The sequence below is a fragment of the Poromitra crassiceps genome, assembly GCF_964638095.1.
Source record: "Poromitra crassiceps genome assembly, chromosome: 13".
Taxonomy (NCBI): Eukaryota; Metazoa; Chordata; class Actinopteri; order Beryciformes; family Melamphaidae; genus Poromitra; species Poromitra crassiceps.
In genome coordinates, this window is record NC_139644.1 from 36,887,713 (window position 1) to 36,914,709 (window position 26,997).

Sequence of the window (26,997 nt, forward strand, 5' to 3'; positions counted from 1 at the left end):
TGGTACCAACCATGTCAGGCTAGCTTGTCGAGACGGGGCCTAAATAACGCTTCAAAGTTAGGGTAAATTTTGGCGAGGGCAAAACTAGCATGGCCATTTTCAAAGGGGTCCCTTGACCTCTCACCTCAAGATATGTGAATGAGAATGGGTTCCATGGTCACCCACGAGTCTCCCCTTTACAGATCAGGTGTTTCTATAGGCTGGCCCAACCTTTACTAAATGCATTTGAATATAAAACATAGAAATGTTGGTATACAGTATCCTACTGGTGGAAATGCACAGTCACAATCTGGCCCTCTGCTAGTGAAGAGAAAATAAATGGTGGCCCTCTCTATCATCAAAGTTGCCCATCCCTGTTTTAGACGTTTAGTTCACTGTCTATAAGGAAGTCAGGAAGAGGAGCCTGACATGATTCATGTGACTCTAGACTGATCATATACTGTCATAGAAAAGTGACAAAAAAGAACATGCCAGTAACGCTGCCAAGGTTAAGGGTTCGATTCCCAACTTGTCCTTGTCCTTGTCTCACTCTCTTCTGCCTCACTTTGTGTCCCTCTCCTCTCTCTCACTCTCTTTCTTATTGTGATCTCTATCTGTTGTTTTCTGTCTCTTCTCTCCGTGTCTTTATTGCCCTGACAGTGTGTTGTCTCTTCTCACTCTCTCCAGACGGAGGACTATCTCAAGAGGAAGATCCAGAGTCGACCGCAGCGATCGGAACTGATCAGGATGCACATCCTGGAGGGTGAGTCTCACTTCTCTACCTAGTCTCACACTTTGAGTGGGAAACATCTGGGTGGAGGCCATTTTTTCTTTTGCCCCAGGCCAGTCTGATCATTCCTTCCCCGAGTCCCTAGCAGGCTGCTCAAAATGTCCGTCTTTGGTTGCGTGTGCCTGCAGAGACGTCAGCGGAGCCGTCACTGCAGGCCAAGCAGCTGCAGCTGAAGAGGGCCCGCCTCGCCGATGATCTGAACGATAAGATCTCCCACCGGCCCGGGCCCATGGAGCTCATCCACAAAAACATCCTGCCTGTTCACTCCAGCATCAAACAGGCCATCATAGGTAAGTGTTGCTGCTGCTGTTTCAGTATCAACACTCCTACAAACAACCACCACCTCTATCTTTACCAATACTAGCCTGATTTCAGACTGAATTGTCATACTTGCTACACTTGATTTCAATCTTCTAGTTTGAGATCGCCTCCTAACCGATTCCCATGAGGGGAAATCCCCCAGGGGGTTTCCATTCTCCCCTAACCAAATCATTAGCGACCCATGTATCGGCCTGAATCTAATCCAGTCGGGAGAACACAAAAAACATCTCCCCTTTAAATGAATGCCTTCAATGCAGAGTGCTGTTCAGGTTTCAAAGTAAGTGATACTTTTATTCGATTTAAAACAGCCTTGATAGCGGGGTCTGTCTCCTCTATGGCAGCCGCCATTGTTGTTATTAAACCTTGGCGCACTTGACAACGGGAAACAGCTTGACAACGGCCCGTTGTGCTGTTTGCTGACGCTGATTGGCTAATAATGTTTTCAACCGAGGACATAGCTGTTGCATGTCACGATGGCAGACTAGAAGCAGCCAAACTCAACTCGGTGGAGTGGGCGTGTTCGAAGGTCTGGGCAATACCAATACACAAGTATTCCCACTATCCATTCCCACCATCCTACAATCACGCTGGAGTTGTCCTTTCAAGGTAAACACAAGTTGCCTCAAATGTTGAAGAATCATGTGTGAAAAGTCCTGATCTCCTTCAAAGATCAGGAGAAAGTGACACATGCCTTGAGCTACATAGAATCCGTAGAGGTCTGATGATTACAGCGGTATAGACTTTCACCTGGTCATCTGTTAAGCTTGTTGATTGAAGTGAATAACAAATAATGACACTTGGATCATCTCAGAGTCGCAGTGCGGTGCTCTGGAGTAGCCATGAGATATTGTTAGATCCTGTATGAGCAGAACGGCTGCAGCAACCACTCACTCTGCCATCAGAGACACTGTCATCCCAGATACTGCAGAGTGGAACACGAGCTCATACGCACTCCTCTCACGTCACCACCTGCTACATTCATTTTCATATTCAGATCACATCCATGTTCATATACCGTGCGTGTGTGTACGCGACGCGTATGCACGGCTGACTGATTCATTGGCGTGCGTGCCTGTGCACTCTCACTATAAATTATGTGTGATGCATCAAAACGCCCACACTATAAGGGACTGCTGACAGTAGAGGTGCAACAATTAATTAATCAATTGCCAAGTATTTTTTGGTAATGATTAATAATTTAAACACATTTTTAAGAAACAATTTAAACAACTAATACAATTCTCCGGTTTCAGCTTCTTAAATGTGAATATTTTCATTTTTACTCACTCACTAAAGTTTAATATTTACTCATCTAACTTCGCCGTCTTAATGCCACATTTCCAAGGTGCTGCTGCGTTTCTGTAGCAGCAGTGAGGGGGGGGGGGTGCTTTTGTAAAGAATAAAGAAAACATTTAAATAACAAAAGCCCCCACTTTTACCGCTGCAGCAGTACCGCAGCAAAGTGGCCAAACTAAATGAGTAACAACTGTAGTCTTCTATGACAGTAAACTGATTAACGTTGGGTTGTGGACTGTTGGTCAGGACAAAGAAGACAATAATCAATTAGTCGAGAAAATAATCGTCAGATTAATCGATAATGAAAGTAATCGTTAGTTGCAGCCTTAACTGACTGGATGCCCCGCCTCCACCAATAACTCCTCCTCCAGCTATCATGAACATATTGATGTTCCCATTCAGATGCCTCCACTCCACTGTGCTCATTTCACATACACACGCAGACGCCTGGTGACATGCACTTAAAACACACACACACACACACACACACACACACTCAACAACATACATGCATGCGTATGCAAATATCTGACACACTTGAAACACACACACACACACACACTGCCTGAGGATTCATGCTTCAAACAGCTGTGGGTTTAGAAAGGTCATGTATGTTAAATCATGTATGCTGTCTCAACTCTGGCTGACAGACGGAAATTCAAGTCATATCTTCCCTCTCTGCTGTAGAGTTGTCAACTATTAAATCAATCACCAACTATTTTGATAAACGATTAATCGTTTGAGTAATTTTTTAAGGGGGGGGGGGGGGGAGTCAAAATTCTCTTGCTTCTTAAATGTGAATATGTTCTGGTTTCTTTACTCCTCTATGACAGTAAACACAATATCTTTGGGTTGTGGACAAAAGATATTGAGGACGTCATCTTGGGGCTTTTGGGAAAGACTGAACATTTTCACCATTTGCTGAGATTTTATCGATCAAACAACTAATCGTTTAATCGAGACAATGAAAATAACCGTTAGTTGCAGCAGACCTACTGCTGCTGTCAGTTGTCTGGTTGCAGCAGACCTACTGCTGCTGTCAGTTGTCTGTGGCTACTTTACACGAGTCTGTTAACCTCTTCTAAACCTACTGCTGCTGTCAGTTGTCTGGTTGCAGCATACCTACTGCTGCTGTCAGTTGTCTGGTTGCAGCAGACCTACTGCTGCTGTCAGTTGTCTGTGGCTACTTTACACGAGTCTGTTAACCTCTTCTAAACCTACTGCTGCTGTCAGTTGTCTGGTTGCAGCAGACCTGCTGCTGCTGTCAGTTGTCTGGTTGCAGCAGACCTACTGCTGCTGTCAGTTATCTGTGGCTACTTTACACGAGTCTGTTAACCTCTTCTAAACCTACTGCTGCTGTCAGTTGTCTGGTTGCAGCAGACCTACTGCTGCTGTCAGTTGTCTGGTTGCAGCAGACCTACTGCTGCTGTCAGTTATCTGTGGCTACTTTACATGAGTCTGTTAATGAAACCTTCTGATATCTCTGATTGGTAGAATTACATCATCCTTGAAGAGGATGTGCATAAGAGAAATGTACAGCTGCGCTCCTTTGCACATGTGTGATGTGATGTTGTACCTGTCACATCCTGTTAGACATGAGCCATGCAATCCCCCAAGGGAGATTTGTAGATTGAACACACACTGTTCATACAGTATATTGCTGCTGTCAATCTTCCACCAGTGGTTTTTGTGGCAAGTGCCAGTGTTGTCTGACATTAGACGATGAGATCAGAGACAGTGCCAGTGTTGTCTGATGTTAAACGATGAGATCAGAGACAGTGCCAGTGTTGTCTGACGTTAGACGATGAGATCAGAGACAGTGCCAGTGTTGTCTGATGTTAGACGATGAGATCAGAGACAGTGCCAGTGTTGTCTGATGTTAGACGATGAGATCAGAGACAGTGCCAGTGTTATCTGATGTTAGACGATGAGATCAGAGACAGTGCCAGTGTTGTCTGACGTTAGACGATGAGATCAGAGACAGTGCCAGTGTTGTCTGATGTTAGACGATGAGATCAGAGACAGTGCCAGTGTTGTCTGATGTTAGACGATGAGATCAGAGACAGTGCCAGTGTTGTCTGACGTTAGACCATGAGATCAGAGACAGTGCCAGTGTTGTCTGATGTTAGACGATGAGATCAGAGACAGTGCCAGTGTTGTCTGATGTTAGACGATGAGATCAGAGACAGTGGGTCCAGCTGGTTGATTGATGTGTGAAAGGATGAACGCTGAGATTCAATAAGGTACAGCGTCAGTGGATTGTCTGTCTTTGTCACAGGCACACAATTGCATTACCACCGCTCAGTTCCACTGGGAACACTAGAGTTACACAGGATTGGCATACAGAGACATACCTACAAGGCACAAGACATACAGGAATGCAACACGCGCACACGTACAGAGTGCAGGTGCGAGGCATAGACACGCACACATACACATTGACTATGTTTACATGAACTGCAATAATCCGACTACTGATCTTATTCTTACCTTATCCTAAATAAGACAATATTTTGATCAAGGCGTTTAGATAGAGTACTTTATTAATCCCCTGGGGGAAATTCTTGTGTTACAGCAGAAGCCAATGTCAGTACATCTCAGTAAAAAACACACAAAAGAAAAAGCCAATGTCAAAAATATGTCAGACATAGAAACCATGTCTCCAGAGCATTACATGAGTTTCTTATAGAATATTCCATTTATGTTCCCGTTTACATGCTACAGAGCAGAGTCTGATTAATGACTGAAGACGCACGGCCACATGACGTCCTACGACCTACAACCTACGACCTACGTCGGCATTTCCCTCCTGAATTTAACCTGACAGCCTTTCTGTCGTGTTTCTATTGTGTTAGGGACAATATGTTGGGACTTCTTTTTACCCGTGGCAGCCATCTTTTCTTCTGTAAACAAATTGCGCAACACTCGCTGGAAGCTAGAGCATGTGTCACTAAGCAGTTGGACTGCTATACGTGTCGCAAAATGTTGTTAAAACTCTTGATAGGACGTCACAGTGCAATTAAGGCGTTTACACGATTACAATGCACGTAAGATCGGGATACTCCACGTTTTAATTTGACTCTTGCTTACTCCGACTATTTCGGTTAACCCATTGATACCTGGTGCAGCATTTGTGTGTGTATCCCTTTAAGACTTAAAGGGATACGCACACAAATGAGGGATATACACGCAAATGCTGCATCAGGTATCAATGGGTTAAGGTCATCAGAAATGACTGTTTACATAACATAAACCTAGTCCATGTAAACACGATTTCAGATTTCAGACGGACAAGCCCGTCTTTATTGTCACACGAACACTTCAACACATGCATGCAGCCACAACCCACTCATGCTGACGGTGGCCGGTGAAATATGTCCTCTGCATTTGACCCATCCAGGCTTGTCCTTTCCTCCAGGGGGCAGGCCAGGAGCAGTGGTTGCTTTTTCTTTCCAGCACCCGGGGACCAACTTCAGATGTTGTCGTCACTGGTCGGATGACGATCTTCTGCATGTTTTTAGTGGGGGGTTATGTACGGAGGAACCCCCTGGGGGGTACGGGGAGAACATGCAAACTCCACACAGAAAGGCCCTTTCGACGAGATAGCCCACCTGGGCAGTAGGCACTGAAGATATGGGGGGGTCACAACTCCAGCGTCCCAGGCGAGAATCGAACTCAGGACCTTCTAGCTGTGAGGCGACAGCGCTACCGACTGCGCCACCGTACCGCCACCGTACCCCTAGTAAACGTAGCAGTTGACAAAGCGCAGCAGTAGGGAAGTCGTCACATTATTGGATGGGAGGGTATTTAATCAGCCCCATGTTGTCTCGTCATCATCTCCTGCTGGTGGCAAATGAAAGTGGCACAGAGCTTTCCAGCTGGCCTGTGCAGGCTCCTGTGCAGGCTCCTGTCACCTCCATCCAGGCTCCTGTCACCTCCATCCATCCACAATACTACAGGCCAGGGGGGGGGGTCCAGGCACCTACCTTTGTCCCTGCTATCCCTGTAAAGACTCACACATCCACATAATACTGATCACGTGATGCTCTTCAACCGCAAAGGAAAATTGTCTTCTCTACAAAGAGGTCAGAGGTTAGAGGTGAGGGTCAGCTAAGGCAGTGATTCTGAAACCTTTTTCATATTGAGGTGACGAGCCCCCATTTGATGAGATTTTGTCTCTTGGACCCAAATCTGAGACTATCTTTATTGTTACGTGTGATTTTGTCCCGAATGCCATGACTATCTAATGACTATCTGTACTGCAGGTAAAGAAGGCCATGACTACCTGTACTGCAGGTAAAGAGAGAACAGTGAAACTAGGATCAAAATAGTCATTCTTCTACATTCTATAATTGCATTAATGTCATGTAAATTAAATGATGTAAATGATGATGTTTAACAATTCATCAATTTGCTGGAAGCCTACATAGTGAACCACTGAACTAAGGAACAGCTGGAGCTGGAAGCCTACATAGTGAACCACTGAACTAAGGAACAGCTGGAGCTGGAAGCCTACATAGTGAACCACTGAACTAAGGAACAGCTGGAGCTGGAAGCCTACATAGTGAACCACTGAACTAAGGAACAGCTGGAGCTGGAAGCCTACATAGTGAACCACTGAACTAAGGAACAGCTGGAGCTGGAAGCCTACATAGTGAACCACTGAACTAAGGAACAGCTGGAGCTGGAAGCCTACATAGTGAACCACTGAACTAAGGAACAGCTGGAGCTGGAAGCCTACATAGTGAACCACTGAACTAAGGAACAGCTGGAGCTGGAAGCCTACATAGTGAACCACTGAACTAAGGAACAGCTGGAGCTGGAAGCCTACATAGTGAACCACTGAACTAAGGAACAGCTGGAGCTGGGACAAATTCATTGTCATGATCGGTCTGATTGACGGATGGTTTCCCCTACTACACTATCTCCCTAGTGTAATACTACTACACTATCTCCCTAGTATAATACTACTACACTATCTCCCTAGTATAATAATACACCCATAATTGTTCTATGTTTTCTGGTGCTTGATGAGAGCATAATGTACATTCACATTTACAGATCTCCTTGGAGAGGAGAGAGATGTAGAGAGACAGTAGGGATCATCACAGTCTTTGTAGATCAACCAACCCTTCCTCCAACTAGCCCTATAAAGGCTAAACGATCTGCATGGCTATTCAACTAACTTCATGTAGTCAAATTTACAGATGGCTAAGACACCTATAATACTTGTATAAATGTTTTCCGTCTATGCTTTCGGCTGAAACTTGTGCCAATAGACAACTGAATGTGAATTATGTTTCTTCATTCAAATCCACTTCTCAAGTGGCACACTTTTTATATGGAAACTAGTGCTAGCAGTTTGTCATGCTCATATTGAGCCATTGAAATAAAATGTAACTCGTAAGGCACAAGTATAAATTGAATGCAGTCGCTTTAAACTGAATATCATTATTTAACTTTTAGCTGTAAAGGTTCAAGTTTAGTTTTGTTAATTCATTTTCGGTCAGAACAAGGGACTTTTGTATTCCCTTCATTCCCTTCTTTTATTCTCCACGCTTTTTTTCTAGTTGTCTATAAAACACTTAGTAGAGGCCATATGGTTATTAGGCCAGTATTCATCCATTACATCAATTGGAGAACATTTCATGTATTTATTCGTGACATAAATTATCGAGCAGATCATCATCCAGGGTTCTTCTCAATTCACAAAATGCATCCGCATTGTGCAGATGTTAGCTGTCGGATACGACTGTAGCTGCTATCAATAAGGTGGTTCGCCTCATTCGCTTTTCTTGCGAAGTGAAGTGAAATGAATGAAATGTTCCACAGCTCAACATGGCCACATGCCCAAAGAGCAACTGATTTCGATGAATGTATACAAGCAGGGGTAGGCGTTTAGGTTGCTCTGCAGCAGCCGCCACCACATTGCCCGGGGTGAACGCACTGTTTGACAGTTGTAGAGCAGACGCCGGTGGAGAAGCTTGTGGGCTTTTAATTATTTATTTATTATATTACTTTGTAGTCATTTACACAGTCAGACAGGCACACACACACACACACACACACACACACACACACACACACACACACACACACACACACACACAGAGATGTATTTGCTCATACTTGTAGAGGAGGCTGGTGATAATGCTGGCAGACACTGTAGGGAGGCTCACAGTCAAACAGGGAGGCACTTGGTTGGCAGTAAGCATGAACTGTCAGGAGGGATGCATCGGCTCAACACCTGTGATTGCAGGTGCTAAATGCTTGCTGCGTGCTGTCACTGTACCGACAGGAACACACGCAGCCCAGGTAGATAGCTTGTGCCAATGTTTTGATTGTGGGGATGAATAGAGACACTGCGGCGCGCGTCATCATTCAGAAACCACGCCCAAAACGGGGGAAAACAGAAACCCCCCCTCCAATCCTGACGTTCTCCTATGTCGCGTGCATGGTTGCACAAAAAGATCGTCTATACGGAAGATGAACACTCCACCACACAACAGCTTTTAGCTATGTTTAATTCAAGGAAAATGATGCTGGTCTATGGGAGTGAACGGAGCGATTTCCCCTGTGATGGGCGTGGCCTATTTCATGCAGTGTCTCTATGGATGGAATGGGTTGGATCTGTTTCAAATGTTGGAACAGCGAGATACAAACTGGACTGTCTGTGTCTCCATCCACCCCTCTGTCCCTCACATACATGTAGGGACAGAACTGTATTTAATTTGGCTACATGATGCCTAATGTAAATTGTTGCACTGCACCACTACAGGAAGTAGTGCTCATGTTTTAGGTTTACTTCCCTAAATGTCCAATCTCTTTTCTCCCTGTCTCTGTCTCTCGCTCTCAGAGACAGAATTTCCGAAGGCTTCGGGTGAGAACTCGTCCTTCGATGAGGACAGTAATGACAGTCTGTCCCCAGAGCAGCCAGGAGGCCAGGAGTCTCCTCTCAGCCTGGGACCTCTGTCCTCTCCCCCAGACACTTTGGCCGGGACCAGCATCCCCTCTCCTACACAGGTGGGACCATGCCAGAGTTTGACCACTATGGTGATTATTGTAATTGAAGTTGGACTTCATCAGCCTCGGCAGTGCAAAATGAATACATCAGAGAACAGATGTGTTTTGAATTTCTGAACTGTTAACTGTTCAAGTTGTTGCCTTTTAGCTTTCTACCTTTTTTCCTCCAGGACCAGTGATCAGTGTTTCTAACTCAAACGTATATTTTCAGTTCCTCAATAAGGTTCCTCCTCCACCTCCTCTCCCACCAATCTCTGGACCCTCCGTGTCGCTGAAGCTGACCAATGGGATGGCAGCGCCATCTCCACAGCGGTCTGGTGCCCTCGCGCAGATCAAGGTGAGCGACATCTGTCAAAGCCAGCCAGAGAATTAAGTATTTCAAGATTTTAATACGTCTGTGGACTGTGTTTATACTCCCCACGCTTTTCAGAATCGGGATCCTCTCGGTGCAAAGTGATTCTGATTATGAAGTATGATCAAGTATATTGCAATCTATAAGTGTACAGTAGATACTTACCACCGTCCCTCTCTCCAATCCCAGCCTAAACCAAACTCTGACCGCTCTGCTCAGAGACCTAAGAAACCCAAGGACAGTAAGCCTAAAGTAAGTATTATTTATTCTATGTGTATTGGTATTATGTAGAAGTATAATAGTATTACTAGTAGAAAAGGTCGTAAATAGTAAAGCCATTATTTCAAAGAGCCAGCAGGTCCCTCTTGACCAGAAAGGAGAGTAGCAGTAGCAGTAGTTTAGCTCTAATGTAGACATGTTGTTCATGTGCTACCTTCCAGATTAAGAAGTTAAAGTACCATCAGTACATCCCTCCTGACCAGAAGGGCGATAAAGAGCCTCCTCCTCCGCAGCTGGACTCATCCTATGCCAAGATCCTCCAGCAGCAGCAGCTCTTCCTGCAGCTCCAGATCCTCAGCCAGCAGCAGCAGCACTACAACTACCACACCATCCTGCCTGCGCCGCCCAAGTGAGTCTCTTTACGCAGGACCAGGTTGTGGGTGTAAACGGTCGGAGCTGACCGTCTACCAGGGTTGGAGTACAAGTAGGAATCGCTATCCTTTGAAACATTCTTTAGTCCCAAACCAAGACTGCCGCAAAAAGAATGCTGTTCATTAAACCTGCTCATGTTTTTGGTGAACGGTGAACTGAACTAGGGCTGTGACGATATCACATTTTCACTACATGATTATCAGAGCCAAAATAACTCACGGTAACATATTATTTATTGGTCCATCGGTTTATTGATTGGATCCCGTTTAGCTGACGCCTGAACGCCGAGTCACTCCTGATACAACCCAATCACTCCCGATACAACCCAATCACTCCTGATACAACCCAATCACTCCTGATACAACCCAATCACTCCCGATACAACCCAATCACTCCTGATACAACATAAACTGTGTTTATCGCAGCAGGATCCTCCTTTGAAAATGTAAGCCCATGTTAGAGTGCTGGATTCTACATTTTGCACGTGTCCGAAACTTTTATTATGGCTAGAAATATCGCACACTTTGCTCGCTCATCTTTAGATGTGCGCGCTCATTTCTAGGTCGCGTGCTCATGCTCATGCAATAGACCCTTTTCACGGGGGCCATTTTGTGTTGAAAAGGCAGAATAAACACTGGTGCAAGCAAAACACTAATGAGGGTTTCCAAATTCCAATCATGGAAGTTTGAAACCCTCATTAGTGTTTTGGCTACACCTGTGTTTACCCTGCCTTTTCGACACAAAATGGCCCCCGTGAAAAGGGTCTATTGTGCGCTGAACCCCTCCGCCTTATTGTACTAGTGAGATTACATACATTGGAGCATGTAAACACACACACACACACACCACACAATTGCTTTATTTAGCTGTTTATGTTCTCTGAATATAATATTGCCTATTGGTTATTGGGATTTTTTGAGTTATTGGGTATGCTGGTTGTATTTGATGCTGCTGCGTCTGCATCTGGTGTGTGCCGGGCTATCATGCCGTTCTCTTGGGTCTGATAGGCGTGTGTTTGCATCTGAATATATGCGATATGATGTAATGCTGCTCTTGTGTCTGACAGTGGAGTGTGTGTGCGCAGTAATGTATGCAGCCTACAATAATGTATGGGTAACATTGCACACTAGAACACAGCAAACTCAACTGCCAGTCACACAGAAAGCATATTATCAATGATGACACAGCAGCCCGACACATAGCAGAAGACTTTGGCGCTTGTAATATACTGTAAATGCTATTGAGCTGTTTATGGAATGAATTGTGTGGCTCATCGATCCACTTTGATTCAGGCCGAGCTGCAGAATCATTGCTGGCTACGGCCACTGGTGCAACTGGCAGTTCAGATGCAGCTACAGCATGGAGATGGATGGGCTGGAGGGGGCTTTATATTTAAAAAGAATAGCTCGGAGCAGCTCATTTAAAAAAAAAATGAAAAAATGAACGTGAACTAGTTAATTTTAATCTGTGTAAACTGAACTTTGAGCTGAAGTGTGAACTTCTCTCTCTCTCTCTCTCTCTCTCTCTCTCTCCCTCTCTCTTCAAACAGACCCCAGACAGATCAGCAGCCATCTGCCTCTTCCTCCTCCACCTCCACTACTGCCCCCTCCCCATCTAGGCCTGTTACTGCACCTTCAATAGCCGCCTCCAACCAGGGCAACCACAGCCGTCAGAGTTCTGTCCCCACAGGGGCACCCAAACCAGTCTCTCTGCCTCCCAACCTGGACGAAATGAAGGTCGGTTGCACTACAGTACAACACACAAATCCAAAACAAAACTGCTTTAGTTCATTCTCCTTACCTCTTGTCTTGTTCTTAACTTCTTAAAAGCTGCTTTGGTGTTGGTGGAGCAGTGTATCGCACCTAGAGAAAGATACGTTTTCTTATTCTGTCACATGGAATCAATACGATATAGTCCAACAACTCTCCCTGCTGTCTACAAGCTGTTGAGTACATAGAGTAGCTGCTGTCTACAAGCTGTTGAGTACATAGAGTAGCTGGTGTCTACAAGCTGTTGAGTACATAGAGTAGCTGGTGTCTACAAGCTGTTGAGTACATAGAGTAGCTGGTGTCTACAAGCTGTTGAGTACATAGAGTAGCTGGTGTCTACAAGCTGTTGAGTACATAGAGTAGCTGGTGTCTACAAGCTGTTGAGTACATAGAGTAGCTGGTGTCTACAAGCTGTTGAGTACATAGAGTAGCTGGTGTCTACAAGCTGTTGAGTACATAGAGTAGCTGGTGTCTACAAGCTGTTGAGTACATAGAGTAGCTGGTGTCTACAAGCTGTTGAGTACATAGAGTAGCTGGTGGATAGGGCGTGACTTGCGTAAGAGATCCACTTACTGTACCAAAATGTTGACACTGAAAAATGGCCTCCCTACTTAGACCTGACAGTGATGGATTGCATTGTCTTTTTGCGTCCTGCCCTCTCTTTGCTTTTGATCCTGTTCAATTGTCCTCATATACAGTATGTATCCTCCTCCATTGTCCTCATATACAGTATGTATCCTCCTCCATTGTCCTCATATACAGTATGTATCCTCCTCCATTGTCATCTATTTGTCTTTCCGGGCTCTTTTGCTTGAATCACAATGTCTTTTCTTCCCCTCTGTCAGGTGGCAGAGCTGAAGTCTGAGTTGAAGCTGCGCAGCTTGCCCGTCTCCGGCACCAAAAATGACCTCATCGAGAGGCTGAAGACCTACCAGGAGCTGAATGGAGGAGGTGCTACCCCCACTCCAGCAGCAGGGGGCGCCACAGGGCCAGGGGCTGAAGGAGTAGGAGGAACATCCAGAACTACTGCCAGCACCACCACCACCACCACCCACAACAACAACAACATGTCACAACAGCAACTCTTTCAGCGCCACCATTCCTCTTCTCCGGCGCTTCGATCAGGTGTTTGTACGTGATTAAGCCCCACACATAGGCAGTACATGTACATTTGTGTTCATAATGAAATGTGATTACCCAATTCTGTATTTATCCTAGGAATTTCCTCTGAGAACATTGTCTGGTTGTTACAACTGGTGGTTGTAATGGATGTCTTCCAGGTGCAAAATGTGTGTAACTGTGAGTGTGACGCAGAAAAAGGTGTAAAGACGCACCAGGAAAAAGTATGAGAACAGTATAGCTAATTGTGTCTTTGTGTTATCTGCCTGGTGCCCTATCCCTCCTCTTCACCACCACACAGACGATGCAGCCCCGCCACAGCAGCTCGTCACCTTTGTCGGCCGCGGGTCGTCCACGCCCGGCTCCCCCGCCCCCTCTGACCGCTCGCTGGCCGCCATGAGCCCAGAGGACACCAGCTATAACAGCGACGCTTTCGGGGAAATGGTGCGAAGATCTTCATTGTTGCGATTATGTTGAATTAATCCTAGATCAGCCCTCGCTGTCCCTCACGCCTTTGAATATTCTCATCCACTGACTCAGAATGTGCCGGGTTAGGACACCAGAGATGTTAGATCACGTCTTGTGCCTTTGAGAGGGGAATCACTAATGAGACCAATTCTAGCCTGTTAGGAATTGTCAGCGCATTCTGCATCCGCTGAAAACATCATATAAAGCCTCAGATGTTCTTTTTTAACAATTGTTTTGCCGTTTTCTTTTTTTACTTTAATTTTAACCATCAAAGCTTATCTTTGAAATACCTGCTCATTATGCAAATGTGCACCTGTTTAAACTCAGTTAAAGTGCAGAGTGTACTGCATTGCCTTACATTTAGATATGTCATCCCCCTCTCGCTCCCTCTCCAGATGAGTTCACCTCTCACCTGCCTTCAGCCCACTGCCACCATCAAAGAAGAGCGCCCTTGCTCCACCCCAGCGCCATGTCAGTTCTCCATCAAGCCCTCCCCGCTGCAGAAACACTGTCTGGTCCCGTCGACTATCTCCAGCACGACCACTCCTACCAGCGCAGGTCGTGCAGCGCCCACTGTGGACAAAGACAAGATGCTGCTGGAGAAAGACAAGCAGATAGAGGAGCTGACCAGGATGCTGAGGCAGAAGCAGAGGCTAGTGGAGGCACTCAGGATGCAGCTGGAGCATGGGCAGATAAGAGGAAGAGCAGCAGGAGGACAGGTTGCAGAGCCCCTGGTTCTCATAAGAGTAAAGAAAGAGCCTCCTGATGTGCCCAACATCCCCCTCTCATCTGCCCATCCTCCATCCCCCTCTCCACCAGCCTCCCTCTCACGTGAGATGGACATCATCAAGGTAACGATCAAACAGGAAGCCGTGGAGGTGGAGGAGTCTGTGTCTGAGACGGCCGTGCTGTCACCACCCGCTCAGGAACTCCTGCAGTCTTTCTCCCAAACACTGCAAGAGCAGACTCAGACGCAGATCAAGCCAGGGCAAACGAGTACACAGACACAGCAACAGCAGCAGCACCTTCGTCTGCAGCAGACTGCTCTACAACTGGCTCAGCAGCAGGCCATACAGAAGTTGTTGCTACAGCAACAGCTCAATATTCACAACCAGAAGCTTCAGAACCACAACCAGATGCTGGAGAGCCAGCAGAACTTGCAGAAACGTTCTCAGCAAAGAAAGAAGAAATCCCACAAGCAGCAGGTCAAACAGCAGCAGCTGCAGCAGCAGCAAGTGTTGCAACAGCAGCAGTCAAAGCAACATCAACAGCAGATCCATCTGAAGCAACAGATTCTGCTGAAGCAGCAACACTCGCTGTTACAGCAGCAAGCCAAGCAGCAGCAGCTGCAGCAGAGTCCCAAACAGCAACAAACAAAGCAGCAACAGCAACAAATCCAGGTCGAGACGAAGGTCCAGCTGAAACAACAGCAGTTGATACAGGCAAAGCAACAGTTACTAATACAACAGAAACTGCAGGAGTCACAACAGGTCAGGGTTATACAATATTGTCTCATACAAAACAAGTCAAATCTGTATGCAATATTTTGGACATACTGTGCCTTGAAATTCATCCTCGAAAAACTATTGCTGGTCTTCTACAGGTACCTCAAGTATTCCTCAACCAGCAGTCAGGCTCCGCCCCTTCCTTCCCATTGGACCTCCTGAAGACTGGTTCCACGCCGACCCTGGTCACTGACAGCAACGGCAACCACTTCCTGATTGCACTGACCAATCACATGACCGAGAAGCAAGGGCCTGACACACCGGAGAGCAAAGCAACTAATCACATTACACTGCAGGTATATGATTCACTTCTTGGAGGATCCGTTGTGCGTTTGTGTGTGTGTGTGTGTGTGTGTGTGTGTGTGTGTGTGTGTGTATATATATGCTAGCAATCTCGTGCACTATGCTACACTAGGGCAATCACCTAATTAAAAAATCAGGCTCCGTCAGGTCACATACACAGGTGCTCTTTACACCCCCTGAAAGTTTCAGCCCGATTGCACGTAAAAATTTGTGGCCGGCCGAAATTCTGCTCACGCACACGCACGCACGCACACACACGGACACTTCTCTAATTATAATAAGATGGATATATATATAGCTCACAAAAGACCATTTCTGACATATTCTATTATTTCTCTACTAACTGCATTACATTTCTTTCTCTTCCCGCCAGCGACTGCAGTCTACTCCAGCTAAGCTCCCTGGCCAATCCCCTCCTCCACTGGCTAATGTTGATAGCCAATCCAAACAGAGGATACAAATGGGATGTTTGAAACAACAAAAGAGAAAGGTGAGTCAAAAGGAACGGTGGTCTGATTTAGCAAACTGTCAACACATGGCAATGAACGTACTTTGTGAATTTAGCTTATTTTGTGAAATAGGAACACTGCGAAAACATAGCATTCTAAAATCATTGAAAACAGGACTTTCTGTGACATTTCTGTTATCATTGGCCACTGTGGAGGGATTGTGTGACTTGACATTTCCATTGCCATAACACATAACATGTCCAAATCTCTCTTATGTTACGTATAGTTTGAAATAGGAGTTTAACACACAATATCAGTACATGCTAGTGCTAGACATTTCTGGACAGGACATCTCTGTCATCAGCGATAGACGCTGAACTGCGGTTAAGTCTTTACACCAGCAAGTTTTAAACCGCTCCTTTACACATATCATCGGATCCCCATCAAGTCCCCGCCGGCCAAGGAGCCTCTCTCACCGGCACTGTGGCAATAACAGAACAGTCTGTTAATGTTCCATAAAGAGAGAGATAAAGATGAGTTGATGAGAACTGGTCCAGTGAGTCCAATAACAGTGGAAATTAATGACGTATGCTATGTAAGACACTGACAGCCATCCTTGATAAGAGCGGCTGACAGTAGCCTAATGTATTCTGACGCTGATTATTATTGCTTTGCTAATTACTCTGATGACATCCTCCATTACTAGGATTTATGCTGTTAACAGAGGAGGAACAAAGACTTTGACGCGTTTTGGCTAATTGAGACGTACAGTGTCTCGCATCGAGTGCAGGTGCGCCGGAGCAATTGGCCTTCAAATATGTGGTTTTGGTTTTGGGTAGAGCAGTGTGTATTGATTACACACATTGCTGCCATCAGTGGTGTTTCTCTGTCTCCTAAGTGTTTTATCCCTCTGATGATGCCCTCAGTTCTTAGTGTTTTATCTCTCTGATGATGCTCAGTTCTTAGTGTTTTATCTCTCTGATGCCCTCAGTTCTTAGTGTTTTATCTCTCTGATGATGCTCAGTTCTTAGTGTTTTATCTCTCTGATGATGCCATCAGTTCTTAGTGTTTTATCTCTCTGATGATGCTCAGTTCTTAGTGTTTTATCTCTCTGATGATGCCATCAGTTCTTAGTGTTTTATCTCTCTGATGATGCTCAGTTCTTAGTGTTTTATCTCTCTGATGATGCCCTCAGTTCTTAGTGTTTTATCTCTCTGATTATGCCATCAGTTCTTAGTGTTTTATCTCTCTGATGATGCTCAGTTCTTAGTGTGTTATCTCTCTGATGATGCCATCAGTTCTTAGTGTTTTATCTCTCTGATGATGCTCAGTTCTTAGTGTTTTATCTCTCTGATGATGCCCTCAGTTCTTAGTGTTTTATCCCTCTGATGATGCCATCAGTTCTTAGTGTTTTATCTCTCTGATTATGCCCTCAGTTCTTAGTGTTTTATCTCTCTGATGATGCCCTCAGTTCTTAGTGTTTTATCTCTCTGATGATGCCATCACTTCTTAGTGTTTTATCTCTCTGATTATGCCATCAGTTCTTAGTGTTTTATCTCTCTGATGATGCCCTCAGTTCTTAGTGTTTTATCTCTCTGATGATGACCTCAGTTCTTAGTGTTTTATCTCTCTGATGATGACCTCAGTTCTTAGTGTTTTATCTCTCTGATGATGACCTCAGTTCTTAGTGTTTTATCTCTCTGATGATGACCTCAGTTCTTAGTGTTTTATCTCTCTGATGATGTCCTCAGTTCTTAGTGTTTTATCTCTCTGATGATGCCCTCAGTTCTTAGTGTTTTATCTCTCTGATGATGTTCTCAGTTCTTAGTGTTTTATCCCTCTGATGATGACCTCAGTTCTTAGTGTTTTATCTCTCTGATGATGACCTCAGTTCTTAGTGTTTTATCTCTCTGATGATGACCTCAGTTCTTAGTGTTTTATCTCTCTGATGATGACCTCAGTTCTTAGTGTTTTATCTCTCTGATGATGTCCTCAGTTCTTAGTGTTTTATCTCTCTGATGATGCCCTCAGTTCTTAGTGTTTTATCTCTCTGATGATGTTCTCAGTTCTTAGTGTTTTATCTCTCTGATGATGACCTCAGTTCTTAATGTTTTATCCCTCTGATGATGCCATCAGTTCTTAGTGTTTTATCTCTCTGATGATGCCCTCAGTTCTTAGTGTTTTATCCCTCTGATGATGCCCTCAGTTCTTAGTGTTTTATCTCTCTGATGATGCCCTCAGTTCTTAGTGTTTTATCTCTCTGATGATGCCCTCAGTTCTTAGTGTTTTATCTCTCTGATGATGCCATCAGTTCTTAGTGTTTTATCTATCTGATGATGACCTCAGTTCTTAGTGTTTTATCTCTCTGATGATGACCTCAGTTCTTAGTGTTTTATCTCTCTGATGACCTCAGTTCTTAGTGTTTTATCTCTCTGATGATGACCTCAGTTCTTAGTGTTTTATCTCTCTGATGATGACCTCAGTTCTTAGTGTTTTATCTCTCTGATGATGACCTCAGTTCTTAGTGTTTTATCTCTTTGATGATGACCTCAGTTCTTAGTGTTTTATCTCTCTGATGATGCCATCAGTTCTTAGTGTTTTATCCCTCTGATGATGCTTTCAGTTCTTAGTGTTTTATCTCTCTGATGATGCCCTCAGTTCTTAATGTTTTATCCCTCTGATGATGACCTCAGTTCTTAGTGTTTTATCTCTCTGATGATGACCTCAGTTCTTAGTGTTTTATCTCTCTGATGACCTCAGTTCTTAGTGTTTTATCTCTCTGATGATGACCTCAGTTCTTAGTGTTTTATCTCTCTGATGATGACCTCAGTTCTTAGTGTTTTATCTCTCTGATGATGACCTCAGTTCTTAGTGTTTTATCTCTTTGATGATGACCTCAGTTCTTAGTGTTTTATCTCTCTGATGATGCCATCAGTTCTTAGTGTTTTATCCCTCTGATGATGCTTTCAGTTCTTAGTGTTTTATCTCTCTGATGATGCCCTCAGTTCTTAATGTTTTATCTCTCTGATGATGCCATCAGTTCTTAGTGTTTTATCTCTCTGATGATGACCTCAGTTCTTAGTGTTTTATCTCTCTGATGATGCCCTCAGTTCTTAGTGTTTTATCTCTCTGATGATGACCTCAGTTCTTAATGTTTTATCCCTCTGATGATGCCATCAGTTCTTAGTGTTTTATCTCTCTGATGATGCCCTCAGTTCTTAGTGTTTTATCCCTCTGATGATGCCCTCAGTTCTTAGTGTTTTATCTCTCTGATGATGCCCTCAGTTCTTAGTGTTTTATCTCTCTGATGATGCCCTCAGTTCTTAGTGTTTTATCTCTCTGATGATGCCATCAGTTCTTAGTGTTTTATCTCTCTGATGATGTTCTCAGTTCTTAGTGTTTTATCTCTCTGATGATGCCCTCAGTTCTTAGTGTTTTATCTCTCTGATGATGACCTCAGTTCTTAGTGTTTTATCTCTCTGATGATGACCTCAGTTCTTAGTGTTTTATCTCTCTGATGACCTCAGTTCTTAGTGTTTTATCTCTCTGATGATGACCTCAGTTCTTAGTGTTTTATCTCTCTGATGATGACCTCAGTTCTTAGTGTTTTATCTCTCTGATGATGACCTCAGTTCTTAGTGTTTTATCTCTTTGATGATGACCTCAGTTCTTAGTGTTTTATCTCTCTGATGATGCCATCAGTTCTTAGTGTTTTATCCCTCTGATGATGCTTTCAGTTCTTAGTGTTTTATCTCTCTGATGATGCCCTCAGTTCTTAATGTTTTATCTCTCTGATGATGCCATCAGTTCTTAGTGTTTTATCTCTCTGATGATGACCTCAGTTCTTAGTGTTTTATCTCTCTGATGATGCCCTCAGTTCTTAGTGTTTTATCTCTCTGATGATGACCTCAGTTCTTAATGTTTTATCCCTCTGATGATGCCATCAGTTCTTAGTGTTTTATCTCTCTGATGATGCCCTCAGTTCTTAGTGTTTTATCCCTCTGATGATGCCCTCAGTTCTTAGTGTTTTATCTCTCTGATGATGCCCTCAGTTCTTAGTGTTTTATCTCTCTGATGATGCCCTCAGTTCTTAGTGTTTTATCTCTCTGATGATGCCATCAGTTCTTAGTGTTTTATCTCTCTGATGATGTTCTCAGTTCTTAGTGTTTTATCTCTCTGATGATGCCCTCAGTTCTTAGTGTTTTATCTCTCTGATGATGACCTCAGTTCTTAGTGTTTTATCTCTCTGATGATGACCTCAGTTCTTAGTGTTTTATCTCTCTGATGACCTCAGTTCTTAGTGTTTTATCTCTCTGATGATGACCTCAGTTCTTAGTGTTTTATCTCTCTGATGATGACCTCAGTTCTTAGTGTTTTATCTCTCTGATGATGACCTCAGTTCTTAGTGTTTTATCTCTTTGATGATGACCTCAGTTCTTAGTGTTTTATCTCTCTGATGATGCCATCAGTTCTTAGTGTTTTATCCCTCTGATGATGCTTTCAGTTCTTAGTGTTTTATCTCTCTGATGATGCTTTCAGTTCTTAGTGTTTTATCTCTCTGATGATGCTCTCAGTTCTTAAGTGTTTTATCTCTCTGATGATGCTCAGTTCTTAGTGTTTTATCCCTCTGATGATGCCCTCAGTTCTTAGTGTTTTATCTCTCTGATGATGCCATCAGTTCTGGGGTGGCAGTAGCTTAAAGTTCAGTGAAGTGGGCATGTGGGAGGAAGGTTGCCAGTTCAGATCCCCAGAGTCAGTGAGAAAAGCAGTGTAGTACCACTGGAGTATTTGTGGCAAACAGTTGATGACTGTGGTTGTACACGCAGGTGTGTTTGTAACCGTGAATGTGAAGTAGGGCCTTGTTAAAAACGTGTGATTAGCGGAAAAATAAATTATATGGGAGGGAAAGTTCTTTATTGCTTCAGGTGTCCCCTAACTGTTTTTCCTGCTGTCAGAGGCAAGCAGTATGCAGTTCCCCTGTAACGAGTACTTATCTTTCCTCTCAATTTGATTGGTTCAAGTCACAGAAGGCGGAGATTCAGGTGTCTACAGACCAATCCCAGCAGGTAGTCGCTCAGTCTTTCTCAGCGCCGCCCAACCTGCAGCCGTTCTTCCAGGACCAGGAGACCGCACCGCCAGGGAAAGACACCTTGTCACCTTCTTCTCAAACTGTAAGCAGTGGGATGTTTATCATCCAATCATATTATGATGCATTCATCTAAGGCTGACCAACACCTCTTCCTCCTAACATACAACAAGCCAGCAAACTGATCGAGCGTGAACAATTGTCCAGATTTACTACGAGCCATGTCCAATACTGGGAAGCAGTGTGAAGGTGGAGTTGTGCACGAACCTTAGCAAAGATAGAGCCAGGGCGAGTGATTTTTCATACAAGCGACACTGATTCCTAACTGGATGCACTGTGGACCAGTGAACATCAGTTTGTTTTCCTTTTCCCATATGAAGACGTCCTAACCTGCTCTGTGCATCAGTGGATAGTCGCTTGTTTGAAAAACAGTTAGTTCTGGCTCTATTTACAAAGGTTCACTCCAGCTCCAACCGAGGGGCATTTTTGGATGCGCTTCCCTATATTGGACATCGCTCACAGGAGATCTGGACATGTTTTCATGCTCCATCTGCCAGAGTTTGCTCATTCCCTGTATGTTAGTAAGAGGTGTTAAGATTGCAATACGTTTGGTAAAGTGCTACATGTATATCAATGAAGTTATTATGATGCTGAAGGGCAACTGTAGCCATACAATGTTGGTTTCCTACCTTGCATTGTTACAATGTTTCTTTATTTGTAGTAAAGTTATGTGATGTCAACCAAATAGCCATCGTGATGGTTCCACAGTGAAACATCGTGATGGACGATGGCATCGTCGTTGACGTGTGGGGGGGGATTAATGAATGATTTATGAAGACGACGCGGTGCCATAATGTCGCTTGGCTCCACAGCTGCAATACACGTTAACAGCAGGAGAGCTGAGCTCTAGAGACAGGCTGGCAGGCTAGCTACTACAGCACAGACTAGAGCCAGGCGATATTGAACCAACAGCACAAAACGTTAACGTTACAGATCCTGACCAACAACGTGTGTGTGTGTTGAATTTAACTAGCTGGCAGAAAACGGGCAGAATTACTGGCGGATATAACGTTCGCGTGGGCTTTTGAACGGAATGAGAGCGAGAGTTGAGGAGACTTAGGAGAGAGTTGAGAGAGAAACACAGCAGCAGCTGTTGCTGTATGTAATGGAGCGACTTCATGGAAACAGGCGAGTTAAATTCACAGTTGAAGACTTGTACTCACTTTGCGTTGAAAACAGGAAAGAATGTGAAGTTTCTTCTTTGTCTTAAAGTTTTCACAACACAACCGACTTCTCACACGCGGGGGACACGCAGGCGACATTAAATGAGCGCATGGGTTCAGAGAAGCAGTAGAGAGGAGGAGCAGGGGAGGCTTCTCTGAACTGGGTGCGCTTGTTTAATGGCGCCCGCGCGTCACAGTAAGTGGACTTGGCCTTTTTCTTATTATTAAAACTGCACAATTTTAATTTGAACAGATAATTAATCACGATGATCTGATGTAGAAGGCTCAGAGGTCGATGGGGGGTCGGTACATCACAATGGTCGATGCCATTGTTCATCGTGCCAACCGTAATTTGTAGGTACCTGTACAGAGACCGCTTGTCAACAACAAAAAACAAAAACACTTTTTTCCTTTTTAAACAAAACTCATACAGTACACCTTTTTATCAGGCACTGCAGAGACTCAGGGAATTATGGCAATTTATTGTTCTTTCCTTGTTTTTCTTCTCTTAGGCCTTGGCCACACTGATCCATCAGAAAATGGACAGAACGGATAGACGGATAGATTTATGTCCGTTGCATGTACAAGTAACCTACTTGTACAGCAGGTGGCTGTAAGCACCTTGAAGGTGTCAGCGACCCGCCTATAAACCGAGAGAAGAAAGCTGGCGTCAGCTAGCTGTTAGCTCTGTGCGCTACGTTACTTATGTGGCAATAAAATGCCACCGAATGACCAGATTAGATGGTGAAATCAGACGGTGACACTGACTATCACGTTGTACAACAGCGGGATGGTGTACACAGCATTAATTATAGCCTCCTTCACCGCCTCGGCCGCCATCTTCTTTGAAAAGTTGAAACAAATCTCGGAACGCCTCCTCGACTCTGATTGGCTAAACGGACAGTGACTATCCGATAGGGGTGTCACGGTACACAAAAGTCACGGTTCGGTACGTACCTCGGTTTTGGGGTCACGGTTCGGTACGAATACGGCACGGTACGAAAATGGGGGAAAAAAGCAACAAATCCCAAATTCTGTTTTTTTCCCTTTGAATATGTCTGAATTCTGCTTTTTACGCTATTTTTACCATCAGAAATAGTGTCTAATATGTGGGAATGAATAAATGTCCACTATTTAATAAGATCTAGGCAATCCACACAAAAAGGTTTTACTCTAGAGCAGTGATTTTCAAAGTGTGGGGTGCGCCTCCCTCTCAAATGTCTGTATTCCAGCTGTTTGACAGGGCAAAGGCATTTCCCCCCACTTTAAATCTTTATTGTACACAAGTTTGTAAACAGAGCGCATGTGTGGAGTAGCCTAATACTCCCACCAACCCCTCCCCCTGTTGTATTTGTTTTATGTAGCATTTGCGTTTGATGTAAGCACTAATTTGGAATCCTATCTAAAAGCGGCCACTAGGCGGCAGTGTTTCTTTAGTCAACGTCAAAATACCTACATGTTCAGAAGAAGAATAAAACGGCAGAAGAAGAAAAACTTCTTTACCCCTGTTGAAAGATACCCCCACTGTCAGTCTGACAGACAACGGGGTGGGTTTCACTTTCCCAGTAAGTACGGGAAAGAACCCTGTCAGCGCCTTAACGTTATTGGATGTGAGTTTTGTTTAGCATAATATGATTACGTTCGGTCATCTAATGGATTATTGGAACATGACAAGGAGTCATCGCCTCTTCCTCACCGCAGCTTGCCTGTCTGCATCCGCAGATGTCTGCTTGACCGCATCACTCATCCCACGCGATGTATGTTGCTTGTTTACAAGTTAACAGCCTTGTCAGTGTTATGTAACGTTTAGCCGCAACGCGCAACTATAAAGGACTTTGTCGCGGCTACGTAACGTTACATTGGCAAGCTTACCTCGTTGGCTTGATGTTGACAGAATTTGCAAAACAGCTTATCGCCACAAAACGTCCCATTCTGTGAACGCGGATTTCTATGGCCCTTGTGTTGTTTTGGTGTGTCTTCTGTGGCGTTTAATTCAATTCAATTCAATGCCGTTCAAACAGCGTTTAGGTGCTTCTGGATTTGACGTATTCGTCGTGTCGTTTCATGTATCGTGAAACGAGGTACCGTGAGGGTCGTACCGTAAATTCACGGGACGAATACATGTACCGTGACACCCCTACTATCCGACCATCCGACCATCTGATACGTCCATCCAGAAAAAGTTCATCCCTCTTCAACTTTCTGTCCATCAAAACGTATGCAAATTTTCTGGATACGTACTCTTCTGAATGCTCCACGGACAGTCGGACAGCTGTCATTGAAAATGAATGGAAGTGAACAGAGAAATGAACGCACACGGACAGACACCACGGATCAGTGTGGCCAAGGCCTTATTCTGCTTTTTGTCCTCTTTTATATTTGGTCCTTTCTTCATCTCCTCTCCTGCAGGACGAGGTGTGCCCTGGTGTGGACCATGATGCATTGTTCAGTCCTCTGTCTCCGGCTTCCATCAAGACGGCCGCCTCATCACCTGATAACAAGGTATGGTGCGCTGCACACCTATCTGTGTAATTATATACCTGTTGATGTGTTTTCTTATGTTACATTATGTGTGTCTGTTTTGTCCTAAGGATACTGAGCATATGGATGACTTCTTTGACATCATTTTTCAGACTGAAGGTAAGATGCAATATCACTGTGTTGTGCTGTGTTGTGCTGTGTTCTGTTCTGTTCTATAGAGACAGTCCGCATGTCTGGGAACGCCCACAAAATGTTAAACGGCTGGCGCGCGAGTGGGGTAAAACCGCCGATATATCTCATGGGCTGACTCACCAAAAGACGGTGCTGCGGCTCTAAACTACATGTTTGGGGGTTCTAGAGCAGAACACAAGACGTCTGCTCAGATGTGCGTTTACTGCGGTGGTTAAATCCCCGATCGTGTCTGCCTGGGCTGGGCTCTCAGCTAAATTCTAACTTTGCTGAATGGATAGAACGGGGGAATTTACCCCACCCTGACCCCGCCCCCAGGCTAACCCAGCGTCTATTGTGGCCGTTCCTAGAGCCTGTATGGGCGTTCCCAGACATGCGGACTGTCTCTATAGTAACTGATGTCTTCATGTAATCATGTAGCTCCACTTTGACATTTTACATGACAACACTATAGTAAGATGAGACTACCGGTAATTGTTTTAATTCTGTCTTTTGCCCCTCTCAGAAATCTCCACCTTCAAACCAGCACCAGACCCCTCCCTGGACCATCTAAACCCCAACTCCCCTGCCCCCTCCCCTCCCCCCTCCCCACTCCAGCTGGTGCTGTCGCCGCCCACCCCGGCCGACTTCCACCTCCCACGGGGCTTGTCCTCGGTGCGGGGTGAACCTCAGACCCCGGCCACTGCTGCAGAGGAGAGACCGCGACTGGGCAACACGGGCAGCGGACGCCTGGAGGACTTCCTGGAGAGCACCACCGGCAAGCCCCTCCTGGGGGCAGAGCCTGGCGGCCCGTTGACTTTGATCGACGACCTCCACAGCCAAATGCTGAGCACCCCCAGCATCCTGGACCATCCCATGTCTCCCATGGACACCTATGACCTGGGCTACACGGCGGCCGACCCTCCCGGAGGCCTGGGCTTTGGGGATCAGGGGCTGGACAGTATGGACTGGCTGGACCTCACCATGGGAGACGGGGGCGGCGAGGAAACCCCCACCCTGGCCCCGCTGGGACCCCAGACACCCACCAGCGTCTTCTCCACGGACTTCTTGGACAGTTCTGACCTGCAGATACACTGGGACTCCTGCCTATAGCCTACAGTCTTAAAGTGGCTGCCCTAAACGCATACACTTACACAGATGCGTAGACACGTGCACACTCTCACGTGCACGCAAGCATTTCAATGACTGCTGAGGTTGATTTAAAAAGTACTCGCGCTGTTGAACCTTAGAGCACTTTGACGTTCATGACTCATTCTGATAGACACGGTATTCTTGATTTTCATGCAAACTACACTTATCAGGCAGGCTCGATGTCCATTCTCCATCCTTAGCATGTTAAGTAAGGCTTCTGTCAACACATCACATGGATGAACCCAAAAGTTAAGGCACTTTTAACTGAGCCATGTTGCCTTTATATTGATCTCATGTTTCCTGTGTCACAGTCACCATTTAGCAGAGAAAAGGTACAGTATACAGTATCTATCTGTGTGTTTGGTCATGTATGTCATGTATTTAACCTGGGTCTAACTATAATGCAATGTTTATCTGCCTTTGTAGTGATAATCAATATAGCTAATCTGATAGCCAAAGTGAAGGTGAAAGACAATGATTTGTTATCAGTTTTAGTGGCACACTAGATGATCGTGTACTGTTGGAGGTGGAGACGAGCGTCTCATACCATTACATTACATTACATTATACCATACCATACCATACCATTATATCATACCAGGGCCACATTCATATTCATTTGAACATGCACAGGAACTTTCCAATAAGTAATAGTTTGCTATTATGGTGCATCTCTCTCTTTCTCCTGTGGCTTTCTTCTCACATTGGTGACAGTTGTGGTGATTGTTTTGTTTTGGCTACATATCTGTCCTGGTTTTGGACTTAAGTTTGGTTCTTGTGCCGGTTACAGCACTAATTCCTTGTGGTACTTTGTAATGAGAAGCAATTTAGCCTTAAAGTATAAATGTTATCATTCATCATG

The 26,997-nt window shown here is 44.8% G+C and overlaps 1 protein-coding gene across 1 annotated transcript in view; it reads left to right on the forward strand.

Annotated features, from left to right (window-relative positions):
- The window catches only part of LOC310788538 (myocardin-related transcription factor A-like), a gene marked incomplete at its 5' end in the record, with an annotated part of 75,882 nt that extends 48,885 nt beyond the window's left edge, over window positions 1-26,997 (forward strand). The window contains 16 exons of the mRNA XM_083650076.1: window positions 667-742; window positions 898-1,059; window positions 9,243-9,409; window positions 9,621-9,746; window positions 9,951-10,013; window positions 10,202-10,389; window positions 11,962-12,148; window positions 13,027-13,312; window positions 13,602-13,744; window positions 14,164-15,258; window positions 15,372-15,569; window positions 15,950-16,066; window positions 21,047-21,196; window positions 24,744-24,836; window positions 24,926-24,974; window positions 25,510-26,997. Coding sequence (XP_083506202.1) covers window positions 667-742; window positions 898-1,059; window positions 9,243-9,409; window positions 9,621-9,746; window positions 9,951-10,013; window positions 10,202-10,389; window positions 11,962-12,148; window positions 13,027-13,312; window positions 13,602-13,744; window positions 14,164-15,258; window positions 15,372-15,569; window positions 15,950-16,066; window positions 21,047-21,196; window positions 24,744-24,836; window positions 24,926-24,974; window positions 25,510-26,096 — 3,687 coding nt within the window. The 3' untranslated portion in view covers window positions 26,097-26,997. The remainder of the gene's footprint in view (window positions 1-666; window positions 743-897; window positions 1,060-9,242; window positions 9,410-9,620; window positions 9,747-9,950; window positions 10,014-10,201; window positions 10,390-11,961; window positions 12,149-13,026; window positions 13,313-13,601; window positions 13,745-14,163; window positions 15,259-15,371; window positions 15,570-15,949; window positions 16,067-21,046; window positions 21,197-24,743; window positions 24,837-24,925; window positions 24,975-25,509) is intronic.